Below are 19504 nucleotides of genomic sequence, written 5' to 3' on the forward strand. Positions count from 1 at the left end.
AGCATCCACATCGTCACTCTTGACATCCTTCTTTTCCTGTGGCTTCCATTTGACCTTTGCTCTTCATTATGAGAGCCTTCTCGTCGCCATCACCTTCATCCTTCCCACCTTCATCCTTCCCATTGTACAACTTAAATTTAGCTTCTGATTGAAGCAACAAGCGACCAGACGCCTCCAACGTGAGTGGCCTCAATCATTCTCAAGAGGTAAGGGTTGTCACCAACCATCGGTAAGCCTTAAATCTCCAGGGGTTCGTGTTACGAGCAAGGTTATCCCTGGATGATAACCTTCGGCTCTGATACCATTTTAGCAAAATAGAGGTTGGTTGCTTGCTTAAGGCCAACACTACTCCACAGCAGAAGATACACCCCAAGACTCAAGTTACTAATGCGAACACAACTAATATGCATGTGTTTTACTTAAATATAAGATGGCAATCCACATCTGAAAGAGTACTCAGATGTATAGCCAAACACAGAAAGATATATAGATGAACCTTAAGTACAAAAAATTGCCCACACATGTACCAACACCTCTGGAAACAACCCCTGAGGTAAGGTGCCAAAACAGGCTCTGTTTTGCTGCACACTCTGTAGGAAACTCTTTCTCTCTCCCACACACCTCTTCAGTAGCTGCTCAAAGCTGAGCAATCCTGCAAAGTGCTGCTCCTGAGTTCACTGCTGACAGAGCTCCCTCCTGTGCACCTTTTTACAGCGTGCAGGTATGCACCTAGGTGTTCTCTAGACCGCTGGGCCTACTGCTACTGGCCGACTGGCCAGTCTGTAGATCTCACAGACCAGGGTCAGCCGACGCAGTCAGTAGGCAGCCAACGAGCAGCCAGGTCAGCTGACCTGCAGCAGCTCCTTGGTCTATCTAAGGCCCTTCATGCAGGGTTTCTGCTGGCTATTTGCCAAGCCCATCTGCCCTCTTCTGGCCCTTGTGACAGACCTTCCGACCAGTACCTGCTGTACCTACCATTACCTGCTGTTCTGCCAAGTGGTGGTACCTTCTGTCCTGCTGTCAGCCGGTCTCTGGCTACTGCTGCACACCTCTGATCTGCTGCACCTTCGGTACAGCCCTTCTGATGCAGCGCCTGTGTGATCAATGGCCTCTTTCTCTTGCTGCAGGTGCTGCGCACTGTGTAATCCATGCAGCGCCTGTTGCCCCCATATGGCAGGCTCACCATATGCATGCTGAGGGTATCGACCTATTTCTCCAACAGTATCATGTCCCCACACTCTCCTCATTCAAGGGCTAACTGGGACAATGAACCCTCTACTCTAAGAGCCCTCTTATCCTTTTAAGATCACCTCACACTGTGTGGCCTTTTACACTTGCACCCATAGTATCACTCGATTCACTCACTCAAAAAGTTACAATAGGTAATGTTTTGCTGTTTTGCAACAATATATAGACAGCATCCAACAGCCAGCATAACAAAACCTCCCTTCATTCTGACATCAAGGCTGAGCTATTGTTTCCAGCTCTGAGATTATTCATGCATACTGAACAACTGCAGAATACAAATGATGAAGCTTTTATGTTGCAGTTTATTTTGGCTCACGATATATTTTTTGGCAAAGAAGCTACATGTCTCTCCTTAAAAGTGTGAGGCGCTTTAATCATGATCCTTACTAAACAATTTTTCAAAGAAATCAAGGCCAATCATGCTCACAAGGAAGAGAATCTATAAGCATTAGGCTTGCACTTGACTCCACCCACTCATGTAGCATCTCTATATTCTGATGGGAAAAAGTACATTCTCACAAATGAAATAGAAGCCCTTTCAAACTATTGTACATGACGCTTAATTCCATTGGAAATCATTGTTAAGCAAAAGCTGCATACAATAAGAAAAGCGGAGGAACACCTGGCCACATAGTAGACAGCATTTTCGAGCATGAGCATCTTATTGCAGCATCCTATAGCCAAGGCACCACCAGAGCCACCTTCTCCAATAACAACGGTTATAATCGGTACTCTTAAGCCAAACATCTCCCTCAAATTGCGAGCAATGGCCTCCCCCTGTATGTAATAGGATTCTTATGAGGAACTCTCTTTAAGATCCTTATTGGTAGTCAGATATTCTTTAACTATGCCTTGCAAGGATATTCTGTGCGGAAAGATATCCACTAACAGATACATATTTCCTAAATCATGAGGATAGGTTCTAAACCAATAACTAAAATACGAATGAGAAAAGATAAACCTACCTGACCAAGCTCCTCTGCTTGAATACCAGCATATGCACCAGGAGTGTCGATAAAAGTTAGAATAGGGAACCCATGGTGGTCAGCATGTTTCATCATTCTCAAAGCCTTACGATATCTGTGAACAGTAATGAAACTCGTTGGAAACTACACTACACACAACTAGTTTTCTTGCATCAGTGAGCTATATAATTTAGCAATGTTTCCTGACCGACCCATTGGGCGTTGGCATGGCAAAATTTCGGTAGATATTTTCCTTTGTGTTCCGTCCCTTCTGATGCCCCAAGAACATGAAGCTCATACCGTCAATTTTACCGATGCCAGTGACCAGTGCTGGATCATCGTAGCCAGCTCTGTCTCCGTGTAGCTCGACCCACTGGAAGGACGAGAAAGGCCAGTGCGAGACAAGAATGATGTCACGATGCGCTGTCAATACAAAACTGCAAATTGAAACATCGATAATAGGTAAACCTTATCAGTCATATTAAGCACGTGGTCCAAGAACGTGGGACGATTAGGATGGCGCGCTACACTCAGCCGTTGCACGGGTGTTAAGTGCATGTATAAATCTCTGCGCACCTGGCAAAACAACAGGAACGGTGTTGAGGAAAATGCAACAAAATTGGGTTCACGAGCGATAAAGTAGAGACATCTCCGATCAATACCCGTCTGTGCACCTATAAGCATACCTGGTCGTATTTGTCCTCCAGCTCTTGAATTTGCACACTAAAGTCCATCCCGGTTTTCTCTGCCAATTCCCGCACCTACAAGGATCCATCCGAGCTTACCGAGAATGCACAAGGAGGACTAGAATCCGAGGCGATCTGATTGCGGAGAAGCGCATTCAGAGGCCCAACAAGCGACGCTCTTGCAGATGAGAGAGATGGGAGGATACCTCATCGATCTTAGTGGCGAGGTCGAGGAGAGGGCGTTCAAAAGGGAGGGTGACGGGCTTAGGCTTGGAGGGCAAGGGCTTGAAACGGGACAAGAAGGTGAGGTAATGGTCCTGGGGATCACCTGGGATTTTGTCAGGCCAGGGGTAATCAGATTCGGGGCCTTTTTTGCTCTTAGCGAAGACGGAGAGGGAGCAATGGCGGGGAGGAGGGGGGGGGGAGAGGGTGCGAAGATGTGGGAGGTCGGAATGATGGAGGGGAGGGGGATGGAAGGCCAGAAAGGCCCGCATTGTGGAGAGGGCAGCCAGGGCTGATGGATTGATTGGTGGATGCAAGAGGAAGAAGACAATTTTTGCCGGATTTTGAGCAGCAAAAACCAGAGCAACAGCAGGTCCGGCGATGGAGTCGGAGTCGGAGTCGGAGTCGGAGTCGGAGTCGGAGGTTTTTCGCTTTGTTGTCTTGCACAAGACAGTAGCCTTCAACTCTCCACGCTTTGAGGTCGCCTTGCCAGCTTCAAATTTGGTACTTCACTTCTCCTTTTTATAGGAGGCTGTCTTGGATATACAAGAGAGAGAAGATGATGATGATGATTATGGAGAGAGAGAAGATCATCTAAAGATGATAATGATGAAGGAATGAGAGAGAGAGAGAGAGAGAGAAGAAGATGAGAAAGGAATGAGAGAGAGAGAGAGAGAGAGAGAGAGAAGAAGATGAAAAAAATGAGAGAGAGAGAGAGAGAAGAAGATGAAAGGAATGAGAGAGAGAGAAAGAGCACCACACTAGATCTCTGAGAGAGAGAAGGAGATGAAAGGAATGAGAGAGAGAGAGAGAGAGAGAGAGAGAGAACAAAGCTCCACACTCATGTCTCAGAGAGGATTCCCACACATGTTAAGACCCTTCAGAGAGCTTTCCCACACATGTTAAATATGCCACGTCCTCCCGACCTGCTTTCCTTGCCCTTGTCACAGCGATTCAAATGGTGTTTTTGTTAGCGATTCAAATAATGTTTTGGATGTAGCAGCAGTCATGCTTGGGTGAAGTGACTGGAGATGGAAATTTTGCCTCTCCACTCGCTACATCCTTTTTGAGCAAATGTCAAGGTGCACACAAGAGCATATGCAATGCCACGCACATTTAGAGGCTCGACAGGGGAACAGAGTAAGCTATAGAATATTTTGGCATATTTTGGCATACTTGCCGTCGTGGGAACGCCCTGTGAGCATATAAAATTCCCAGTTGCAATCAAAAAATCTCAGTTGTAGTTGAAGGTTGAAGTGGCTGGAGATGAAAATTTTGTTTCTCCACTCGCTACGTCCTTTTTTAGCAAACATCAAGGTGCACACGAGAGCACTTGCAATGCCAAGCACGTTTAGGGGCTAGACGAGGGAACGGAGCAGGCTATAGCATATTTCAACATATTTTGGCATACTTGCCGTCATGGGAACACCCTGTGAGCATATAAAATTCCCGGTTGCAATCAAAAAATCCTGGTTGGAGTTGAAGGTTTCCTTTAATTTTAAGGGATAGGATTTACATATTTAGTTATAAATCCCACTAACACTATAAATTTTTTATAGACTCTCATAATTCCATGATGGTACCTTTAATTTTCAAGGCTCATAAAAACATTTTTGTCACTCTAGAGCAAATTTTTGGCAGCGCAATTGATATGGAACTTATGATCTAGAATACGCTTGAGTAAGGGCTCATTCATTTTTATCTAGTGACATTTTTAGGGAAGCAGCAACTTATTTTATGAGTCCGTGCCGAGAGAGAGAGAGAGAAGATGAACAAATGCATGTGTGTGTGCGTGCGTGCACGTGCGTGTGTGTGTGTGAGAGAGAGAGAGATGTACTTTTGAGCTCCCCATTCAGGAGAAGCTACTTTGTAATATAAGGCGTCACACTTTTCACCCCCCCAAAAAAGTGTGTGTGTGTGTGTGTGTGTTGGGAGCCGTCTGGGGGTGTGAAGGTGACGATGGAGAGCTCTAGAGCCCCCGCAGCCCTAGTTGACCCTTCGTCCCCCTATGTTCCCTCCCTCGTTTTGCCCGTACAGCCCTTGTCTTCCACCTTGTAGCCTTCATCGCCATCCGTACATCTCATGTTAGCTGTACGGAATTCCGTATAGTCCGTACAGCCCCCCGATACCTGCAGTTATCTACACAGCCTTCGGTTCAGCCCTTCGTACAACCCTCCATCTAGGCAGACGTGGTGCAAATGCCAGTACCTGCTTCATCCATACCTGTAAAATCCGTACAGATTTCCCTGCCCGTATAGCCCGTACAGGCTCCCGAAACATCTTTTGTTTTTTTTGCTTCCTCTGTTCCTCCTGCTCGAGTCTTCATTCGACGGAAACGCGGTGCTTTGCCTTCTTCATCCTCTTTCAAATCGGCAAAGCTTGATCTCGTAGATGGCCCTTCTTCTTCCCTGCAGCTGGATCTTCTACGACGTCAGTTATGCTCAGCCTCTGTCACAGATGTTCCTTCATCAGGTTCCCCGTTTGTTTGCTCTTTGGATCCTGCCCTTCTGGTTTCAGGTCTTCGATAGGCTCAGCAATTTGGAGTCTGTCTCTACTTTATGGGCAGGGTTCTTTCTGCCGCTCAACTTCGTCGTTGGGCTGAAGCTGCAATGGGTTCGGATTGTATTTCATCCTTTGTCTTTCTGGGCAAAGGATTTTATTATGCCCATGTTTCTTCCACTGATGTGGTGGAGCGGCTAGTCAGTCATGCTGGTGTTCCTGGGGCTGGTTTCTTTGCTTATGTCATGCCCTGGGATCCACTTTTCGATCCTTCTACTACCCTTCTGACTCACTATCCGGTTTGGATTACTGTCAAAGCGCTGCCTGTGCCTCTTCTTCAACATCTTCCAACTCTTCCAGCTTTTTTGGCAAAAGCTAAAATGCTAACATGATCAGCTAGTGAGCAAAATACTAGAGTAGCAAAGTAACTGAAGCATGTCAAGTGCTCAAGGCTAGCACTCCTAGTACATGCTCAGGTATCCAGGTAACTTAGTGGCACTCTGATAAGATGTGAGAAGCTCTTGTATTTGTGTTTGTCGAGCTGTCTCACGACGTGGGGGAGGGCGTGGTCTCCTCGATCTCTAGATCTGGTGGGCTACATCAAGGGTGATGCCTCATCTATGGCGGTCGCCTCTCAAAAGGGACGAAATAGACTGGACCTCGATCATGCATAGTCTGGGCTCTCTTTGCAACATTTTTGCTGAGTAAGCATACCATGGGAAATGCCTGCATGCATAGTCTATTATCTCCACCTCACAATTTTCATCACTTGCATCTAGATTCTTTCAAAATGCCATGTAGCCTAGTCCTACAACTAGTTTCTTCAAGGTACCACAAGTAGCTTGATCTAGTGTCTATGATCCGTGTAGCACATTACACGCCAAATTGGTGGATGCTACTAGATGCTACAACTATGGTCACTCCCTTCTAGCACTACAAGGTGCCTCTCCATCTCCCCAACATGATGTCTATGTGTGTACAAAGCATTTTGTGTGGTAGCTCCTATTTGTAGTTATTGTTAAACCACGACTAACCCATCTCTCACTTGTGCACAGTGGTTCATATGATGCACTAATGCTTTGCTCCAAGCCACGACCATATTGCCACCATATTTATTTGAGTCTACCAAATATTGCACACAATATAGATGCAGTATTTATATCCAAATTGAAGTGATGTTACCCTCATGTTACTATGTGGAGCTACCCCCATGTTATGATATTCATAATTGAATTGAGGTTGATGGAGAGGAGGTCTTATTGGAGAGCAACAAAGAAAGAGAGAACACCGAAAATTGTGGGTGCTAACTCACCTAGATCAAGGTAAGCTCTTATTATGTATGTATGGTACAAAGGGGTATATACTAGGCCATTGGCCTTTACCCCAACAATCTCCCACTTAAAGGCCAATGCGTCTTTAAGGGAGAAGATGGGCATCCTAATGTCATCCGACACCCATCAATACTGTGCAATGTGCAAACCGCTTTGAGGAAAGACTCTTTGTAAGAAGATCTGCAGGGTTCTCGTCTGTGTGAACCTTGACAAGCTGGATGCGCTTGTCCTCAATCACCTCTCTGGTGAAGTGATACTTCACATCGGAAGATAGGATTCTGTGCCAATTGGATGGCACTCTGACTATCACAGTGCAAAACTGGAACCTCTCCTACAATGCTCAAATCTCCCACTAGACGAGTAAGCCATATAGCTTCCTTGCATGCCTCAGTGGCTGCAACATACTTTGCCTTAGTGGTAGACAAAGCCATACATGGATGCAAACAAGAGACATGCTCAGGATCATGATACGTTGTCACCATCTGCTCTACATTCGCTCGCCCCCCTCTAGTTATCTGAAAAAAGTGATTGCCTTACCATCTAGATGAACAAAGGGCTTATGGGATGACCGGTCTATACAAAAGAGCACAATGTTAGAAGTTTGGAGTTAGCATTTTGGCATTAACATTTGGCAATCATGTTGGGGAGTACAAGCTAAGTACATTGGAGAAGCCAGGGGAGAGCAAGCAAAGTGAGTATGGTGAATTATGGAGTTGTATAATGAAGGAATAAGAAGTTAAAGAGTCCCTTAGCGGAGGAATGTGGGAAATTTGACCAGTTCACTACCATCAGTGATACCAAATGCTGAGAGGCTCAAAGGAGTGACCAAGAGAGTTAAGAAACCCTGGGTCCAGCAATTTCGAGCAAGTGCTGGCAAGATAAGGGAGCAGAAAGCTAGCAGAAGAACTTGAGCTTAGAAGAAGCCAAAAACCAAAGAGAAGAATGGAGAGATGACAAAAGAGAAGACCAATGAGACAAAATACGAGAGGAAAGATGCATAGATGTTGGAAAGGAAGATGGCTAAATTGGCCACCACGACACAGAGTTTGAAGAGAAAGGTGAAGGAGGTGACACATGTGGCCCATAAAAGAGGAAATGTTGATTCATAACCCCACTCAAACCTCATAAAGGGCTTGACGAAGCAAGAGGACCAATGATAAGGGTGAAGTTTCAAAAATTCAAAGAGAGCAAGGGAGATAATCCCTATTCTCATGTTCATAATTTTCTAAGAATAGCTGCAATCCTGCAAGTCAATCGAAGGAGGAGTACTTACTTATTTCCCCACCACCTTCACCAGCAAAGGCCATGAAATGGTACGACTAGTACCGCGATGGACACTACACCTCGTGTGATGAGATGAAGGTAGCATTCCTGAAGAGATTCTAGCATGTATTCAGTGAGAAAAATGTATTGTTGAAGCTCAACAATCTCAAACAAGCGAAGGGAAAAACAGTGTTTGACTTTGCAGCCAAGATGAGGATGCTAACAAACTAGCTCACCAATGCGCAAGACAAGATGGTGCTAAGGTTGTGGTGGATGAGTGGCCTTACCTTGGGTACGAAGCTACACAAAATTAGAATAATGTACCCAACAAGGATATATGATGAATTGATCCAAGGAGCATATGTTTTAGAAAGGGGGAACACAGAGTCCCAAAGAAAAGGAAGCCGCCCATCGAATAAGTGGAGAGCAAAGATGAAGATATAAGAAGAAGAAGAAGAAGAGGAGGAGGAGGAGCTACCAAAGAAGGAAACTAAAAAGGAGGAGCTTAGCAATCTCCTAAAGGAAATGGAATTCGAGGGAGACTAGGGAAGGGCGAGACCTGGTGCCACAAATGCAAGACCCAGGGTCATATGGAGGAACGGTGTTGATCGAGTAAGTGATACAAAATCTATAGTTACTCGACCCACGACATCGAAGAATGCTAATACAACAAACAAAAGAGGATGATGGACATCCACAAAGCAGAACATGAGCCGAGAAGGGCCTACTAAGGCAAAAGGCTAAAGAGCCCTAGTATGGTGTGTTTCTTATGTGGGAAGGAGGGGCAGTGCCCCGGCAGTGCTGATTGTGGAAGAAGGAGCCAAAGCTACTGCAAAAAGCATGTGACCAATTGTGCACCCCAAGTAGGTGTAGTAATGACCAAAGTGGGAGCAGCAACAACAGTCACCTAGTCCCAAGGACCAGCCAATGCAGAATTGAAGAAGCTAAAAGCGCATCAATTCCATCCGTAGGAGGAGAAGAAGATGGCAATAAAGATCAGCCCATGAGATGAAGCAAAAGTCAAAGTGGGTGAGAGGTTGGATTGACACCCTGAATGGTGATCGATGGAGAAAAATAACTATTCAAGCTGGGGCCACAAAGCCGTAGTTGAAGAAGAGGCCTCTTCTTTAACAAAAAAAGCAATGCTGATTGTAGAAGAAGGAGCTAGAGCTATTGAAAAAAGCATGAGACAAAGAAGATCTTGCACCCCAAGTAGGTGTGGTAACGACCAAAATGAGAGCAACAACAGTCACCTGGTCTCAAGGACCAGCCAAGGTAGAAGTGAAGAAGCCAAAAGAGCATCAATTCCACCAGAAGGAAGAGAAGAAGATGGCAACAAAGATCAACCCACGAGCTGAAGCATAATGAACCACTCATCAAATTGGGTGAAAGGTTGGATTGACACCCCGAACGGCTATCAAAGGAGCAAAATAAACGGTCAAGTGGGAGCCACAAAGCCCCACTTGAAGAAGAGGCCAAAAGGCTAATGGAGCAGGTGCAGGTCAACACAGCATGTGAGAAGGTTCATGAGCTAACTTGACAATTTGGATCAGGTGACTGATGAAACTCACTCTGCATGCAGAAAAAATTACCAAAGTCTAATGATGGAGCAATGAACCATAGCCACCCCTTGGCATTAAGCATCAAAGTGACCGAAATGATGGCTTGGGACGAAGAAGTACCCATGATCGATATCAAAATACAAAACCATACGGTGAAGGGACTGATAGAAAACATGGACTCAAGCATGAACATCATCTCAAGCAAAGTCCAAAAGAAGCTTAAGTTATTTTCAAAGAGCTTGAAGCCCTCAGTTTAGAATCTGGATGGCATACCAGGCTAGTCATGCTCACGAGCATGCTAAAAGACATTTGCATAAAGGTCGACGGAGCCTACATCATAACATTTATTGTCACAAAGATGGAGAACAAAGGAGGGTACCCCATGCTATTAGGATGATCGAGGCTCAAGGGTACCAAAGTACTACATGATTGGGAAGGGGAGACCTCACAATAATGTAAGAGGGTGAAGATACGTATATTCAGATGGCCAAATGCATGATCCAGAGGGAGTGCAAGTCTGAATGCCTAGAGGTTGAGGAGGGTTATGATGACTCTCACCCTAAAGATAAGCTAGTAGTAAGGAACATAGTGTTTGATAGATAATCAGAGCACTACAAATAGTAGACCAAAGGACAAAGGGCCGATCAAAATGAAGCAATCCATTTCTCCTCTCCTATAGAGGCAAACTCCATACCCCAAAAAGGATGTGAGCGAGAAGCTATGCAACCCTAAGACATTGCAAAACACTAGGTACAAGGGTGCCAAGGAAGGTTGGTGCAGAAGGCGCTCAAGGCAAACAAAGGGCACATGATCGACTACTCGTGATGCAACTAAAAATTCATCCGACAAAGGTGCACGATGAGGATAGAAGTTGGCACGATTTGAGGCACATTTGAGTCTGCTAGCATGAAGCAGCAATGATTTTGAAACAAACTTGCCCCCACCAAAGCTTTTAAGGCTCTTAGATGACTTGTTTGGGGAGTCGCCATCTGACAAAGGTGCATAATGAGGACAAAAGTTGGCATGATTTGAGGCACATTTGAATCCCCTAGCATGAAGCAACAATGATTTTGAAACAAACTTGCCCCCACCAAAGCTTTTAAGGCTCTTACATGACTTCTTTGGGGAGTCCATCCCAAAGGAAGTTGCTTCGCACCTGTCCCATAGTGCCCAACTAATTTGTGACCACTATCCACCATTCTAAATTTTACATCTCTAGGTGCAAGTGATTGGTTTATGCACAAACAGGTGGGATTCGCCCAAATAAGTCTCCCAAACAAGCACCTTTAGACTCTGAACACACTCCTCTATTAGGGGGGATCCCTTCCCTACCCCTGAGAAAATCCATCTATGTTGTAACTGCCACTATCCATGCACAAGGGGTATCCTTGAGAAGCCCTCACTGAAGCAAGAGCTTCCACTGCTTAAGGTTGGAGTGAGATCACAAATGACTAGCTTTCCCAAGAGGGCTCTGACTATGCATCTCTAGGTCAATGATACCAAAGCATCCCTGGGCCTATGGTGAAATCACTCTCTACCACATCACCCTAGCTCTAGTGTTATGAGTGTCATCTGAACCTACCAAAAGGAAGGTTGGCATCAAACACCTAAGCCTGTCCATGCATCCCTTGTGAAAAAATCAGTCCGAGGCTATGCATCAGGCTATAGAAAGGAGAACCTAGTTGGTCACCAAGGTCGTGCCTACTAGGGAGAGTCAAAAGTTGGCCTTGCACACTCTTCATTATCGAGACAATCTACTACTTTTCTAAAATGTCCATGCCCACCTAGCATCCAAGGTATCTCACTATCTGCCACCTTGGGGTCCACCAAGGGCAAAACCCTAGTATCAAACGTCTTGGATCTTCCCAATCATTGTGTAAGGAAGCCAATTGATTCAATCCGATTGATCCTAGCCCCAAAGGCCTCATAGTAAGTGGCTAGACCTCTTTAACCACATTCAAACTCTCTATTAAGCCCTCCATGTAAAGTGTTGTGTCATTGGGAAAATTCAAATCCAATAGCTCCTCCTGCCAGTAGATAGAGAGTCTCATCCCCATAAGGCCTGCCACCTAAGAGCACAAAAATACCCTAGCACTTTCGCTACAAAAAAGAGAGAAATGGGGCAAGGGGACAGCCCTAATGAGCTGAGCAAAAGAGGGAGAAAGCCTCCCCCATAAGCCTCCCCCATATGACCAGCAATGAGCATTTGACTAGAGCTCCCTGTATACAAGGCCAAGACCCCCATGATCCATCTATCTAAAACCTAATCTCTGTATGGTGCCCTCTAAGAAAGACCACTCCACCTTGTTGTAAACCTTCTGGAAATCCAAGTTAAAGACAACAAGTGGCTGAGACTCCTCTCGAGACAATCTAGTGCCTCCCAAAAAGTGAATATTTTGTGCAGGATGCCATGTTGGGGTAAAGGGCAGTGTGCCACCCACTTGTATAGTGCCCATGTATACTCATATATATATGATAGAGGAATAAGCTGGAGTAGCTTTTGCTCCACCACTTTTGGTGTTTCCTTATCCCTTTGTGTGTGCTCTCCTCTCCCACAATTGGTATCAAAGCACCATGGCTTTGGGCTTGTGGTATGTGCGGGCATAGGCGGCGCTTCAAACTTCGAGTCGATGCACTTCTTGCGATGTGCGGAGCTTCCATAGCCATCGGCAGAGAGGGAGCTTCATCGGAGAGAAGGAGAAGCTCAAGGGAGCTTCTACAGTGTGGGAAAGGGCTCTTCTCTTGATGAAAGGGTAAAATCTGGTCACGTTACCAGTTTTGGAGGAAGAAGCTCATCCGGTGAGCTTACAGATGGAGAGAAGCAAGTCGCTCAGCTATGGCAATTTGACAACAGTTCAATATTTTGCTCATAACTTGAGCTAGAAAACTCCGATTGCAAAACTTTTTTTATTGAAATGGAGCTGACTTCAAGCTCTACGGATTGGTAGAACAAGTTGTCAACTGATTTAGAGTGTAGGTGCATCAAAAATCAAAAACACAGAGACTATTTTTTTAGGACAGTTTTGTGCACACTTGCGTGGAGAGTGAGAGAGAACATGAGAGAAAGAGATACACACTCTGGGAGTGTGTGGGTTTCTCGAGAAGCTTTTTCTCAGTGTTTTTCTTCTCCTCATAGCTTCCTATAAGTGTGTGGGTTGACATGCTGAGGCTCGTTGACAACAAATTGTACTGCACTTTGCGACATCGGTTTTGATAGGTGTGTTTGTAGGTTGCGGCTTGAGCTTTGTGTAGGTGGATTGCAGTCGCCAATTCGTCTTGGCATATGTAGGTGTTGGATAGTAGAGAGTATGAGGTGCGCCAACACATGATGTTGGTGCATGTGGCAAGAGTGGAGTGTAGCAGACACTCTTTGACATAGTCTTAGCATGTATGTTACATGTGGATTGTTGCGAGCAATTCCAGATTTTGGTTTTCTCGCATGATGTCAGTTTTGCTATTGTCATGTATGCTCTTTGTGGTTATAATCTAGCACAGATTTTGGCATAGTAGTGTTGAGCATTGCACGGTTTTGCCAGTTATTTTCATGCTCCATGTAAACTCGATTGCAAAGTGTGATGCCTTGACAGGACTTGGTTGTTGATATTCAGGCATCGCTCGGTTTTGAGCAAGTGAGTGATGCCATTGGCCATTGTGTCTGATTGCTTGTCTTGAGCGCTGACTCACCAGATTTTTTGGTAGCTTTTATGTCTATGTACGACATTGTGGGAGCTTATACGCTCATGGTTTTCTCGGATGCTTGATTCTCGGATGTGCATTGCAGTGTCGATACTTTTGGTTCATGCTGTGATTCCGGTCGAGTGCTCTCTCGAATTGGCCATTGCGAAAGTTGTGATTCCCTCTTGTAATACTATGGAGAATGCTCCAGTTACAGGGGAGACTCTGTTGGTTTTTTTGCCAGGTTTGATATGCATGTAGATGACGTATTGGAGAGCTGTTTGAGCTAGGTCTTGCTCTATTAGTGCATAGCTTGTTTGCACTCTATAGCGGATTGTTCATTCGCGCTTCTTACTCTCACTTACGGTCATTGGTTCACCATTCGAGGTGATACGCTACATGTGCTTGGCAGGTTTGTGATCTTGGGATAGAGCTTGTGACAAAGCATTGACACAGTTGACAGTTGACATACGAGGTGATCTGTTGGATGTATTTTGACCATTGTTTGGGGCTCTTTTGCTAGAGCAGATGAGTGCTGTAAAGGGCAGCAAGCATATAAGGAAGCTGTTGTTGCTGTTTTTATGACAAAACAGTCATTTTCAGGACTAAATATCTCTTTTTTGGTGTAGAATTGCACTTTTGTGCCTAACTAGAAAGTTGTAGTTCATAGAACAAACTACAACTTTGCTTTTGGAAGCAAATTGATCCAATATACGCTGTAGGAGTTATAGTCTCTACAAGACCACAAAAAGTTGCAGTCTACTGTCTATTTGTGACCAATGTGCAGGAAGCTATTTTCAGGTGAGAATATCTTAGAATCCATAAGGATTTGGCTCTTGAGGTCAACTGACAAGTTGTAGATCTTTCTACAAGCTACAACTTTAACGTTTACAGCTTTGGCATCCGGTCTTTCGGTGAAAAGATATCGCTATTCAAATACAGGGATAGCGTGTTATCTTGCCCAAAGTGGCTGTGAGGTATTATTGTAGGAATTTCTCTTGCACAATAGTGAATTGGAAATTCACTTCAGTCCAAGGGCATTATTGGCATTTTGACAAGTTACTTTGGCACATTTGGCAAGTGGTGAATGCTTGATTTTGATGCCAAAGGGTTGCACACTTGAGGTGATGCATTGGTGATGCAATAAATGCCATTTCGATGCATTATGGATTTGCATTGGTGGATGCCGCACTAATGTTTATGGATAGTTGAGCTGGGCTCCTACTGCCATTGGTTGAGCAGGCATTGCTCATTTGGTTCAATGCATTGCTTACTTGGATTGCCAGGCATTGGCACGTTACTGGGCTGTGTATATTCATGTTTATGCCTCTTAATGGCTAAGTGCTTTTGAGCATTGGATCAGCTAGTTTATTTGGAGACCTGATTGGTCTGGACAGCACTATATTTTTTTGTCATTTGGGTTGCCTATTGCACTATACTGCTCTTTGGTTGTGAGCTATTGTGCCATAGATATGGCATCTATAGCTGGTAGTGCCCTCTTTGATATTGAGAGGTTGGATGGATCAAACTTTCAGTATTGGAAAGAGCAGATTTATGATGTCTTAGTGCAGAAGAGGCAGCATAAGCCCATTCAATGCAAAGGTGTCAAGCCTAATAGCATTAAACATAGTGATTGAGATGACATGGATGAGCAAGCACGCTCTATCATTTAGTCATCACTCTCAAAGTCAGTCTACTTGCAGGTACAGGATGGTGTACAGGGTGTAGACTGCCATGCATATGAGTTCTATACTTGTATATGCCGGATGTATGACCATGATAGTGTTATGTTACAGCATGATGGGTTGAAATGCCCTGATGGGCTGAAATACAGCCTTGATATGCACTCCAGCAATTGGTAGAAACAGGTCATGTTCAAGGGGGAATTCCAAGACCAAGTCTAGCTCTCGGACTTGTGTTAGGTGTTTCTATTGTGGAAAGTATGGCCACATGAAAAAGTACTACTAGAAATGGCTAAGAAAATGCAAGAAGAAGAGCAAGGTTAAGAATGACAGGAAGAAGGAGAAGAAGCATGTTGAGCTTCAAGGCATGGATGCCAAGGTTTCCACTGACAGTAGCAGTGATGAAGGCATTCTTTTGTCTATGTCTAACACCTCCTTCTTGGCCATTAATGTACCCACTCTCACTGATTGGATGTTAGATCCATGTGCTTCATGTCATATGACCCCTCATAGGTCATGGTTCAGTGCACATCAGGAATGCATTGTGGAGAGTAGTCTAATGGGCAGTGATCATTCTATGAATGTCTATGGTTACGAGGATATCCACCTTGTTATGCCTAGTGGCTCTATTCTTGTTCTGCAGAGGGTTAGACATATACCAGGACTTGCTCTGAGTAAGATCAGTACTAGACAGTTGGTTGAGGCAAGTTATCGTGTCTCTTTGGGTGATCATGCATGGAAGATTGCTAGAGGCAATCTGGTTATGGCTAGGGGATCACGGGTTGGATTCTCTTATGCATTGCATGTATCAGGTGTCCAGGATCAGAAGCTTATGATTAGTAAGCAGCCATCAATTAGTTTATGGTATGCCAGACTTGGACATATGTCTGCTGCAGGTATGGAAGCCCTTACAACATTGAGATACATTCTTGTTATGGATGTCTCTCAGATTTTATGTCATGATTGTCATGATGGTTAGCAGTCAGGATCCTCTTTTGCGAGGAAGACAGTTAGTGAGAGGTATGTTGAGCCATTGCAGTTGGTTCATAGTGCAGTTTGTGGGCCTATGCCTACCGTTTCACTAGGTGGCGCCTCTTACTTTGTGACATTTATTGATGCTACTACAAAGTACATATGGGTATATCCGATTCGTCAGAAGCATGATGTATATGATACATTTTAGCGCTTCTTGGGTAATGCTGAAAATCAGTCTGGAAAGAAGCTATTGAGCTTGATGACTGATGGTGATGCAGAGTTTACCTCTCCTAGATTTCAGCATCTATGTGATACACTTGGTATCAAGAGGGTGTTGAGCACTCCTCATCTTTCTACTCATGATGCCTTGGTAGAAGGCATAAATTGGATTCTATTGGACAGGATTGGTAGCATGCTACGATATGCAAGTCTTACCAAATGCTATGGGGCTGAGGCATGTACGACAGCTGCATACTTGCTTAATAGGTCACCCAGGAGATCTTTGGATGGTAGAGTGCCATTTGACTTCTTGACAAGTTGGGCACCATGTTATGAGAATTTACATGTGTTTGGCTGTGAGGCTTATGCTCATGGTTCTCGATCGAGGAGGTGTATCTTCCTTGGATACAATGAGTCCAGTAGGGACTACAGGTTATGGGATTCTTCAGCTAGAGAGCTAATACGCAGCCATAATGTCTATTTCAGAGAGGATGCTATGTTTAGACAGCAGCCCAGGACTGTGGATAGCAAGAGAGTGGTGTTCCAAGAGGGTGTAAGTGCATTGATACCTCCGAATTCTTTGTAGGGGCAGCCCATATCCCTTGGAGTGGAAGGTTTTTCCCACGGTGAGTAGGTTATAAAGTTGGGATAGCTATGATTACTTCCTGATTTTGAGACGGTCAGATGTCTCGAGTATTCCACAGGTTTATACTCCTATGGAGATTGTTGATACATCTTCTATGGATAGTTATTGTTTGCTCCCAGGATGCAGAGTGCCTCTTGCAAATGAGGATGAGGCTATGCATGGAGAGCAGGATACTTGGGCTAGTGATGCCCGGTATGATCCATTGGCTGGTTATGCCAAGACAGATGTGGTTTTTGCAGTTATTGACTCAGGTCATATTGTGCATGGGCAGGAATCATTAATATGTTTGCTTTGTAAGTGCCTCCATAGCCAGAAGCAATCCCCTTGAGCTTGGCTTCATAGGTTTGATACCATTATGAGAGCTCGGGATGTGATGTGCAGTGATACAAGTTATGGTCTCAATAATCAGGAGGTTGCTATCCTTCTAAGGTTACTTGCCATATGGTCCTTTATGGACAGGGATGCTTTGCATTGGGAGTTGCATGGTCTTGATGATGTTTGTCTTTCGATACTTGGTTGTTTCAATATGGAGAGGGGGAAGTTACTGAGTACTCCATTGCGTGTATTGGCTCCATACTTGAAACACAGCAAGTTTGACGATCACAGATCAGTTGAGCAGTAGGTTATGGTTGATATGGTAGCCATAGTACTTCATGCATCCATGACTGTGTTGAGACTTGGTTCTCACATGTTTGCCATTGGGGTTACACTTCCGGTTCTTGCTTCCGTTGCAATGGGAGTTGGTAGCATGATTATGGTAGATTTTGGCAGTAGTAAAGCGGTTGTGGACATTAGGTCCTTATGCTTCCAGGAGCAGCATGCAGGTGATGTAGGTTGGGTGGACCAATAGAGGTCTATTGTAGGGCATGTGCTTATGGTCACAAGTGGTACAGAGACATTTTCTTTGCACAGTGATAGTTCGGGTGCTATGGACTTAGCACAGGAGCACGTGGTGGTGAGAGTTCACTCTCCCAGTGAGATCTCGCATGAGATCTTGGTTGATAGGCATCTACAGCTTGTCATTTTCTATCCTGCAAACCTGATGTCTGATAGCAGCTTATCCTTTATGCACTTTGCACATTGTAAAGTGCCGATGGGCATAGGATGATGGTCTGGTCATCTTGTTTTTCAGCCGATGGCTGATTGTATTATATGTGTACTATACTCCCTTAAAGGCACACTATCTTTAAGTGGGAGGTTGTTGGGGTAAAGTGCAATGTGCCCGCCCACTTGTACAGTGCCCATGTATACTCATATATATATGATAGAGGAATAAGCTGGAGCAACTTTTGCTCCACCACTTTTGGTGTCTCCTTATTCCTTTGTGTGTGCTCTCCTCTCCCACATGCTGTGCTCCTAAACAAACCCTATCCATGTGTCATGGATGATGTATATTAGATGGGCCCATAGCTGCAAACTCATGCGGTGTCCCCAATAGAGTGATCAGTCTCCATTGCTACAGATCCATTCTATCTTTCCCATCAAAATCAAACAAATCCATTTGTGGCTCAAGGACCCCGAGCTAGAGTTGAAAATCTCTTAAAAAGATAGGTAAAGGGGGTTGTGGATGTGCTCCCAAAACATCTAAAGAAAAATGGGTTGATCTATCCTTGCCAAGGCACTTATGTGGGGGAGGGCCTTGAGGACACCCAAAAGCTCCTCATGCATGAAAGGCATCTCTAACTGCTCATGCTCAGAGAAACCACTGTTAGAATGTGGGTCCAGTTCGACTCTCTAGCTGTTTAAGCAAATTGGGAAACTTATCCTCGGTGTGAAGCAAACTCCTATAGAAATTTGGGGCCATCTCTAGGATCTCTTGGGGTTTCAGTGCATCTAACCACTCACATCTTTCAATCTTTGTAGCTGCATCCTCATATACCTAGGTCCCATAGTCTAAAAGTATGGCCTGGTCATCCTATCGCCTTGCTATATCCGCCAAGCCCTGGCTAGGTATACCTAGGTCCCATAGTCTAAAAGTATGGCCTAGTCATCCTATCGCCTTGCTATATCCACCAAGCCCTGGCTATGGCATGAAAACTCTACTCGATGTATCTCCATGTTCTAAAGATTGAGCCATGAGCACTCATGTTGATTTTCCAACCATTGCAAACTTGGGTCATGCTCCTTGAGGCACTCAATGGAAGCTAGGTCCCACCTCAATAGGCGCTCTTGTGCTTGAAGGAAGTGATGGCAATAAAGAGCCTGGTACTAAAGCTCCTTGCTACTCTTGTATATTGCATCTGCTATCCACAAGGGCCAACCTCCTTATGGAGCTATTATGGGCTACCTCCAGAGCTCTATGACCACCTCCTTTACCTTGTACTCGAGTTTAAAGCAAGTCATCTAAGATGTGGATCCCAATCCGTGGGAGCCCTTGTAGTAGGGACTACTCCAAGTGCAAGATGGAATGGTTGAACACCATGGTGCTTTCAAAATGCTAGTGATTCCCCCCTTAGGCATCGCCTAATCTCCCACATAGAATCTTTTTAGCCTCTCTAAGAGTCCATCATGCCGATGCTAATCTAAGTGCA

At 44.8% G+C, this 19504-nt stretch overlaps 1 protein-coding gene across 1 annotated transcript in view; it reads right to left on the reverse strand.

Moving 5' to 3' along the window:
• The window catches only part of LOC147880532 (uncharacterized), a 29495-nt gene extending 25902 nt beyond the window's left edge, over window positions 1-3593 (reverse strand). Inside the window, exons 1-6 of the mRNA XM_087371177.1 lie at window positions 3106-3593; window positions 2900-2974; window positions 2682-2789; window positions 2426-2586; window positions 2214-2328; window positions 1871-2025 (exon numbers count right to left, since the gene is read on the reverse strand). Of these exons, the coding sequence (XP_087227303.1) occupies window positions 1871-2025; window positions 2214-2328; window positions 2426-2586; window positions 2682-2789; window positions 2900-2974; window positions 3106-3393 (902 nt within the window). The 5' untranslated portion in view covers window positions 3394-3593. The remainder of the gene's footprint in view (window positions 1-1870; window positions 2026-2213; window positions 2329-2425; window positions 2587-2681; window positions 2790-2899; window positions 2975-3105) is intronic.
• Window positions 3594-19504: the final 15911 nt, after the last annotated feature.

The sequence above is a fragment of the Dipteris shenzhenensis genome, chromosome 32 (genome assembly GCF_047967505.1).
Source record: "Dipteris shenzhenensis isolate YYH24624 ecotype China chromosome 32, Dip_SZ_1.0, whole genome shotgun sequence".
NCBI lineage: Eukaryota > Viridiplantae > Streptophyta > Polypodiopsida > Gleicheniales > Dipteridaceae > Dipteris > Dipteris shenzhenensis.